Here is a 9,919-nt window from a genome sequence, read left to right on the forward strand (position 1 = left end):
GGGCTGGAGAAATGGCTCAGTGGTTAAGAGCATTGACTGCTCTTCCAAAGGTCCTGAGTTCAATTCCCAGCAACCACATGGTGGCTCACAGCCATCTGTAAAGAGGTCTGGCGCCCTCTTCTGGCCTTCAGGCATACAGACAGAATAGTGTATACATAATAAATAAATTAATAAATAGAGAATTCTCTGTTCAGTTCAGTGCCCCATTTTTTAATTGGGTTAATTAGCATTTTCAAGTCTAGTTTCCTTTTGAAACTCTGTTGGTTCTGAACCTTATAATGGTGTTATTTGATGTTCAATTTTTATAATTTTTTATACCTTTTAGATATTAGCCCTGTCACATGGTAGTTGGTAAATATCTTTTACCATTCTGCTTCTTGCTGCTTTGTCTGAATGATGGTGTCCTTTACCATTTAGAGGCTTCTAGATTTCATGAGGTCCCATTTGTTATTCTTAGTGTCTGCTAACAGTGTTCTCTTCAGAAAGTCTTTCTCTGTACTAATGAGCTCAAGAATTTTTCATAATAGCTGTTTTGAAGTCTTTCCTTGCCTTTTGCTTCAGCTATATTGCATTTCTTGGTTCCTACTATACTATAAGGCTACTGGGTTCTGATGGAGGCATATTGTCATGGCTGTTGATGTTTGTGCTTTTGTACTAGTGTTTAGATATCCGGCATCAGTATAATTGAGGTGATTCTAGGTGGTAATATCAGGTCTTGTATTTGTTGAGTATTTATTACATTCTTTGAGTTTTGGTTTTTTTTTTTTTGCCTTTTTTAGGAATGTGTTGTATCTGGGTTGCTTGCTATTGAGTGCTTCTGCAGGTTGATGGGTTGCTGAGAGGAATGGAGGGCTAACTGGGACTAAAGGTTGAGAGGGAGGGGCTTCAGGAAAAAGGCAAGGGTATCCTGTTCAAATCAAGAGGTGGGGGTCCTAGGGAGTTGGTTGGAGGTATGGAGGTAGGTTGAAGTAAGGCAAAGAATAATCTGGAGAGACAAGGATGAAAAGCTTAGGGGGAAGCTTGGTTCAGAGTTGGAGTCTTTAGTTAATGGAATTGGAGGTGGCAGGAGGGGCATCTGTAAGCAATCTGTCTGAGGGTGAGAATGGAATGTAGAAATTTTAATGGAGGGGAAGGATAGTGTAAATTACATACCTCAGTCACTGCCAGGTACACCCATTGGGGGAACTAGGTATTAAGTGTTTTTCAGGTTGAGACTGTCAGAAAAGAATAGGAATTGGCTGGGGTTGGGAGAGAGGTCCCACAAAAAGGAGGAAAGCTGGATCCACATCTAGTGTTTCTATAGTCCCCCAGGCATGGGGGTAGTGTGGGAAAAGTGTCACCTGCAGGCAGGCCACTACAGGGCTGGGGATGAGCCTGGAGAGGCTATAATGGAGGGTAGAAAGGAGAGTGAAAATTGCCTTTTGTTTCTTTGTTTCCGTTTATATTCAATTATATTTCTGTATTTATTAAAGTCTCTTCAGGACAGTGAGCCATGTTCTGTGCCTCAAGACACAATTACCTCATACAGCTACCCCCAGAAGGTAATCTTCATAGTATTACCACTCATTTACAGTGAACTAAATACAAAAAATGATTTTTCTTTGCCTTCATCAAAATTCTGAGCAGCTGCCTATATTCCATTAAGTATTATTTTATCTTCTGTTCAACCTGGCACAGTGATTAATATTTATTTTAACAAGTCACTGAAGTGCCCACTATATAAGATACTGTTCTGTGCTTTACTGTGAGCTTCTTATGAATCAGTCAATAATAAATTACTTTTCAAGTCTCTTAATTACTGAGATAGGAATTGGAAGTTGGCATTTCCAAAGGTAGCTGAATTTGTAGTGCTGGAAAAGGAAAGAGTATGAGACCAGCATTTAGAACACAGGCAAAATTTTGAAGATGAGTAAGGAATAGTCGAGAACAGGGCAAAAGTAGAAGAACATATTGAAACCCTGGAATGAGAACATTTCCAGGAGGAGTAAATATGACTCTTTACTAAGAGGTCAAACAATGTAAAGATTAACTAGACTCTAGTAGGATTTGATTGACGTCTTTGACGTTTTAGATGATCTGACTGGGTAAGAGCCATATTGTGGTATTCAGAAGAGAAATGGAGGCTGCCAGTAAAGGCATTAAGAGTCTGTTATTTGATTTATTTATTTTGCTATTTGTTGTTGCTGTTTGTTTGATTTGGAGTTTTTTATTTGTTTCTTTTGGTTTTATTTTTTCTTTTCTTTTCTTTTTTTGAGACAGTTTCTCTGAGTAGCCCTGGCTGTCCTGCCTCGCACTTGCTCTATAGACCAGGCTGGCCTCGAACTTAGGCACTTGCCTCTGCCTCTTAGCATATAGGATTAAAAGCATGCACCTTCACAGTCCAGACTGTTATTTATTATATTTATACACGATACTGTATACCATACACCCTGGGGAAGTAGTATGTTCTTTTAAATTTGCACCCAAATCAGAAAAAAATTAGTTTCATTAAGTCATTCAATTATACAAAGCAGCTTTTCTACTTAAATGTTTATGTGGATACACACACACACACACACACACACACACACACACACACACACACGTATACATATATATGTCTTATATATAGACATAAGTGAGAATGAATATATATTACAAATATATATTACAAATCTGTGGGGGTCAAGAAGTTAGCGTTTTAGAAAGATGACACCTAGGCTTAGAGAATAGGAGTTGGAGGGAAACTTTCCACCATGCCCAACTTTTGGCTTTATTGTTTTAATATTAATGTGTTATCTTTACAGAAAGAATGATAGCTCTCAATATAATCAGAGATCCTGCAAAAGAAGTAACTTTATATATGGTTTGCATACAGATTGATATCTCAGTGCTTTGTCACCAGAAAAATTATAATTTCCTAAAGTTCAGAGAAGAAACAAATATGATTTGAGAAACCAAACCTAAGAATTTTAACCTTTATTCTACTTAATAGGTGTTAGAAAATTCTACAGCAATTTCAGGTTCCTGGGCCGATCATGTTCCTGTTCCAGTCTTACCTGACTATACAAGAAATAATCAAACAATAAGTACCTCTGATGTTTCCTCACAGGATACCATACAGCCTGTCTTTGTACCTCCTCCTGCACAAGATAGTCAAGGTAAGTTATTAGTGTTTATTTGCTTTAGAAACCTCTTTTTCTACTCATGGATATGTGTGTACTGTTATTCTAATTATTAGATGGCATTATAGTTTCAAGAAATAATTATGTTAATTATTCTTAAGGTTGTTTTATCGCCAAGGAATCGGTAAGATATGAGTCAGGAGTCTAAATTCTGGTAGTTTTGTTTTTGTTTTTTGTAATAGGGGTCTATAAAATTTTTTACCTGCCATTTGCTATTCAGTGAATAAATAGAGCTCTTGCATTATTTCAACAATTTTGAGTTTTGTAAATTTTTTGTTTTCTTTATGTGTATATGAGGGACAAGGATGAACATTCTGAGACTAGAGGGAATTAATGAGATAGATAATTCTTTCACTTTTATGTGAATTTCAGGAATCAAACTGGTCACTAGCAATTTCTTGTATCCAATCGCCATCCATCGTGCTAGCCCCATGAGCTATGCTTTTATTACTTGAGGATTGACATAGAGATGTTATTTTATGCAATAAATTTCCTTAAAGTTTATTATAAAACCTATACTCATGTAAGAAGTCCTTGTCTTGTGAATGTCATAATAAATACCAACCTCTAGAATTTAAGAAATCTGAGAATTATAATCCTGGTTTTACTACTCACTGGCTGTGCAGTTTTAGACATGTTATGGACACAAATTACTGTGAGCTTGGGAATGCCAACAGCACTTGTTTATGGAGTAGTTACTGAATTTTAAAGAAGTACTATAATTTAAATTTTGAGAGTTTTAGAAAAGTGGTAGCCAACAGCATAACTTTTCCATCAGAGTCACCATATAACAATGGAAAAATAAAATCCACAGCCATAGAAAGCATCTGCAACAAAACTAAGTGACCTGGTTTTCTTAAAAATCCTAAAAGAGCTAATATGAATTCACTTAGCTTGGTGGTGGTGGCTCATGTTTTTAATCCAAGCTCTTCGGAGGCAGACAGTTGGATCTCTGAGTTCAAGGCCAACCTAGTCTACTGAGAGGGGTGGACTTCCAGAATAGCCAGTGGCTATACAGAGAAACCTTGTCTTAAAAAAAAATAGTCCTAAAGACTTACTTAAGTTGTTAAAATTTCCTGTTTAGGTTTAATAATATTTACTTCCTGGTATCCAATTCTGTAAATTTTTCACAAATGCATTGTTAATGAAAGCAACACTTCAGTTGAAAGATAATTGTTTCTTCATCTCCTCAAATTGCTTATGAGTTCCTTTTTGCTTTGGTGTCATCTGTAGACACATCCTTCTATTACTATTAGCATATAACTGTATTTAAAGGATGAATGTATTATTAGCATTGCCAGTGAATGAAGGCAAAAATAGATCCTTTCTTTCTAAATTTCCAGAGTAACAAATTCAGCTTGTGGATTGTTTTTAAGCTAAACCTCATGTGTTAGGACTCTGAATTTAACTCTTTATTATCTATTGTTAAAAATATCATGTATCTAGCACAGCTTTGAAGTTTGATACTTTAATTTATAAATTGACTAAAATTGTTCAATTAAATTTGAAGGATTGTTTCATTTAGCATTTGTCAAAATATCAGTTTTAACCTGGTATATTATTTACATGTAGATATTTTTACTATTTTGGAAACATACTGTTTATCATCATAGAAGTTTAATACGCAAACATGATTATATTTCAATTTTGTATTAAAATTGAAACTCCTAGATGAATATTTTAAAGCTGTTGTAATAGATACAGGATATTACAAGGATACAATATTGTATCTATCCCATTTTAAGTTCTTTGTCTTTTTAGAATTGAATCTTGATAATTTAAAGTTCCCTACATTCTTTGGAGAATTTGTAAGGTTGTTAAAACCTCTGTGTGTAATTTTGTGACAGGTTGCTGGAAACATCTTTAAATTTGCATTTAGTGATATCCAAGTGTATGTTTTTTAAGTCAACCCATGAGAATTCAGAGTTCTGTTATTATACAGGGTGGGGGTATAAAAGCATGTCAGCTATTGCTTTATAAGGAGCAACAGTTGTGCATTACTATTTCATGTTTTATTTCTTTGTTATTGCCATCCTGTCCCTAATAATTCTCCCATTTCTTCTACTGCAGCCTATCTTCAGCCTTCAGCAGCAACAGCAATGGCAATACCACTACCACCACCTCCTCCTCCACTTCCTTCTCTAGCTTCTTTTGAAGCAGGAGATGCTTCAGGCTTACCTCTGCCACCACCACCACCTTTTTCCTGTGATCCAAGTGGAAGTGATCTGCCACAAGGTAGTGTATTTTGAGATTTGGTGCAGGATATTTAGGTTTGAGGTGGTTTTTGAATCTAGAATATTTTTCTGGATAATTGATGGGTACAGAACTAAATGGGAGTGATTTGAGCATATAATTCTAAGTGATGAACAAGGAGCGACTGTGAGAATCTTGTAGATAGCTGGATTGAATCTTGACTATTCCTCTGCACCCCTCTTGTAACTCGATGTCTTTCCTGACAAACAGATACCTTGTTTTTTTCTCAAGTATTTTATTTTAAATTGGGATTTAGTCTTAAAAGCTTTCTTCTATTTCTTAAAGTCTTTCCCCAAGTGTATGAAATTGTTAGCTTTTTGATTCTTGGTATACCAACTGAATTTTGAGGATATGGGGAAAACTTCTATTCATCTGATCTGCTTTGAATATCAACCACATATTTCTGCTTCCTTAAACAATGGAGGTTCTTTGTTGTCCTGAGTTTGGTAGTATTACTCAAAGAGAATTGTAGTTGAAAGTTGCTAGCAGCTTACTTATATTTTCTTGCTTACAACATTTTCCTGATTTTTTTTCTAGCTACTGCTTTTCCCCCCAAGATCTTTCCATTCCCTGAACTAGTTAACAAGATTTTCTCCAACTCTGTTCTGTTCTTTTTCCATACAGTATGTCTTTGTAGTCTATTCTAAATCTAGCTAGCCTTTGCTCAGAAATTTTGGTTCTTACTAGACATTTTCACTTAGCTTTTTGACTTTCAGACTTAAATGATCTCTAATGAAATTCCTCATCTTTTTCCTCTTGTCTTTCACCAGTCAACACAAAACATTTATTCCTCTTCTTGGTTTCATATTTTGTAAGTATTATTGTTGTTTCTACCTAATTTAACCCAATATCTAAATCCTGACTCCTTTATTCTGTCCCCCTTTGGCACCCAAGTAGTATTCCATCATCACATAATGTTGATTTTCTATTTTTTTTTTGATTTTCTATTTTTCTAGCATATTATTGTGAAGATAGCCAGATAAACATGGTTGATTTTTTTAATTGATAGTATAATTGCTAGCAAGATTATGTTGTTGATGTTTGTATTGTTTTATCACATATTTGCTCATTGTTCCTTTTGTCCATGTGACTGGAAATTAACCCATCTTGTTTTTGATAGCTTTAAAGGTAAATTGTATTTATCAGTAGAGCTCCCAAACCATAAAGGATAATGAAAATGAGTATATATATACACAAGGGAATATTTCTCATGTATATATAACAGACAAAATCCTCTCATTTGTGTATTAATCTAGAAGGCATATACAGTATTTGGTAAAATAAGCCAGGTAAAAAATGACAAATATTACATGTCTCAACTTATTTGAGAAGTGTGAAAACAAGCTTTTATCTCATAGAAATACAAAATAGGATATTAATCCCTAGATGTTGAGAAGAATATATGAGGGTAAATTAAGAAAGATTGGTTATTAGGTACAGAATTACATATATATGAATGAGGACTATGTTTTGGTGCTGTATTTGCACAGTAGGATGTATATATTTTATATTTCAAAATAAGTAAGAAAAGATTTTAAATGTTCTTATCGCAAGGGAATGGTGAATATTTGTAATGAAGACTATGTTTATTTACTTGGCGGGGGGGGCACACATTTTTTTAAATTTATTTATTTATTAAGGATTTCTGCCTCCTCCCCGCCACCGCCTCCCATTTCCCTCCCCCTCCCCCGATCAAGTCCCTCTCCCTCATCAGCTTGAAGAGCAATCAGGGTTCCCTGACCTGTGGGAAGTCCATGGACCGCCCACCTCCATCCAGGTTTAGTAAGTTGAGCATCCAAACTGCCTAGGCTGGGGGCACACATTTTTAATCCTAGCACTCAGCACCCCTTTAGTCTCAGCACTCAGGAGGCAAAGGCAGGTGGATGTGAATCTCTGTGACTTTGAGGCCTGTCTGGTTTACAGAGCGAGTTTCACACAGCCTACAAAACAAAGCAGAAACCCTCTTTTGAAAAACAAAACAAAATAGAATGTTTAAACATATCATTGTACAATAATTTAATTATTATATCATTGTATAATAATTTAATTATTGCACAATGTATTCATGTCTTGAAAGATTCTGTAATTTAATATTTGTACTCATGTATTCATTACAACACAAAATCATAAGTTATCTATGTAGCTCATTACCAACTGAGTTGTAAAATATTGTCATTGTCTCAACACTTTGGTTTTTTTATTAATTTTTTTGGTTAAATAATTTTTTTTTCCTTAATGTGCATATTCGTGTATGTGCATGCCAGAGAACAGCCTCTGTGGTTCCTCAGACATTCCTTTTGTTTCTCTTTAGATTGTATATGATCACCCAAGAACTTAGCAAGTAGATTAGACTATCCAGCCAGCCAACCCAGTTCCTGCCCCAGTTTTTCCAGTTCTGAGGTGACAACTGTGCATCATCATGCTTAGCATTTTGTACATGAGTTCTGGGGTTTGGATTTATGCCTTTATGCCTGCATGGCAGATACTTACCTTCCTTGTACTGTCCCACAATTTACTTATGTTACTTCCCTGTCTTTCCCTTGGTCATTTTCATTTTTTCCTAGATATCATCATTGCTCGGCTATTTTGTTTTCTATCATAGAATTAGTTTTACATATAAATGTAATCAGTACAGTGTATAACTTGTATGGTGCTTCTTAAACTGTGCATAAGTGTTTGAGTTCATATGTTCTTTAGTGATTCACTTGGTTTTTCTTCTATGATTAGTATTTAATTGAATATTCCAGTACCTTTTTAAAACATATTTTTTATAAATTCTTTGAGAATTTCATAAAATGTCTTTTTATGCCCCTCAAGTTCTTTCCTTAGCACCTCTCAACCTTCTATCCTTTTCCACACAATCTTGAGATTTCTTTTTTCTTTTTTGCTCATAGAATCCAGTTTTTGTTAGTTACCCAAGCTGCTATTTATGATTGGAGCCTGCTCTGTAGTGTGGTAACCTACCAGGGTTCACACCACTAAAGAAAACTGACTAGAAGCTATTAGCACTATTATCCCTTAAACTAGTGGTGGAATTATGTATCTATTTTCTCCTTTGTGTGTTGGGATTTTGTAAGGCTGGAACTATGAGGTTTTGTATCACCATACCATAATATAATGAATTTCATTGTGACATTTTTGTACTGTATATTATTATATTTTGACCATATTCACATTCCCACTATCATCCCCATACTTGGTGCCTCCACTGGTTCTTTTTTTCTAGATAGTTCCCTTCTGCTTTCATGTCTTTTTATACTTTTATATGTAGTTAAGTCTAGATTCACATGAGACAATATGTGGTGATTTATTATTCCCAACCCATTAGTCTTTATTGTTTTCCTCTCACCCTCATTTTAGAGCCTTCCTGTCATAATCACTTCTCTAATACTTTGATATTTCATTTTCTAATTTTATTCTTTTAGTGCATCAAATACACTTGGTAGAAGGGTGTTAACCTTGGCATGAATAAATAAAGACAAGGAGTTCTAGGCTAGGTGTGGTGGCACGGCACACGCTTTTAATTCCAGGGAGGCAGAATCAGGTAGATCTCTTGCTTTTGAGGCCAGTCTGGTCTACAAGGGAGAGTTGCAGGAGAACCAGGGCTACACAGAAAATGTTGTCTTGAATCCCCTCCGCCATACAAAAAAAAAAAATAGGGTTCTAAAAGATAACCTTTCAAACTAGATTTTCCATATGAGAGCAAACATTTTCTGAGTCTGGCTTATTTCACATACTATCTGTAGTGCCATCTAGTTTTCCATAGATGTAATGACCTTCTTATTGTTTATGGCTGAAATAGACTTGTGTATATATACCACCTTTTCTTTATCCATTCAGTTATATAGGTATTTAGGCTAGTTCCAGAATTTGGCCTTTGTGAATAATAGCATGTTTGTAAGGTTCGTCCTTCTTGTATATAGGTACCCTTACTTCACACTATGTATAGTTGAATAACACTCATTGTATGGTTGTGCCACATTTGTTATCTATTAGTTGCGGGGATTTGGGTTGTTTTTGCTTTTGACTATTAATGATACTGCCATAAACATTGGTATGGTTTTTGTGTTCATGTTTATGTGTGCTGGAGAATTTTCTTCCTATTTTTCTCATATTCTTTAACTTGAACATTTGGCCCTATATATTAGTCAAAATCTAAACTGATTCTTTCAAAATAACAATAAATGAATGCATTTCCATAGGAAGGCTATGGCTTATGAAAGAGACATTTTCCACAAATTCATCTTGTTAGTAGAATTTGGGCTATATTTATAATGGACCTAGGTCAGTCAAGTTAAATACACTTACAGATACTATTAAAATACTCAGTGCTGGAAAGATGGCTCAGTGGTTAAGAGCATTGCCTGCTCTTCCAAAGGTCCTGAGTTCGATTCCCAGCAACCACAGGGTAGCTCACAACCATCTGTAATGGGGTCTGGTGCCCTCTTCTGGCCTGCATGTGACATGCACACAGACAGAATATTGTATACATAATAAATAAA

At 35.3% G+C, this 9,919-nt stretch overlaps 1 protein-coding gene across 1 annotated transcript in view; it reads left to right on the forward strand.

The window, feature by feature from the left end:
* Alg13 (ALG13, UDP-N-acetylglucosaminyltransferase subunit) overlaps positions 1–9,919 on the forward strand; it is a 60,784-nt gene that overhangs the window by 44,202 nt on the left and 6,663 nt on the right. The window contains 3 exon segments of the mRNA XM_026778482.1: positions 1,473–1,541; positions 2,975–3,140; positions 5,235–5,399. Of these exon segments, the coding sequence (XP_026634283.1) occupies positions 1,473–1,541; positions 2,975–3,140; positions 5,235–5,399 (400 nt within the window).

The sequence above is a fragment of the Microtus ochrogaster genome, unplaced genomic scaffold, assembly GCF_000317375.1.
Source record: "Microtus ochrogaster isolate Prairie Vole_2 unplaced genomic scaffold, MicOch1.0 UNK180, whole genome shotgun sequence".
Lineage (NCBI taxonomy): Eukaryota > Metazoa > Chordata > Mammalia > Rodentia > Cricetidae > Microtus > Microtus ochrogaster.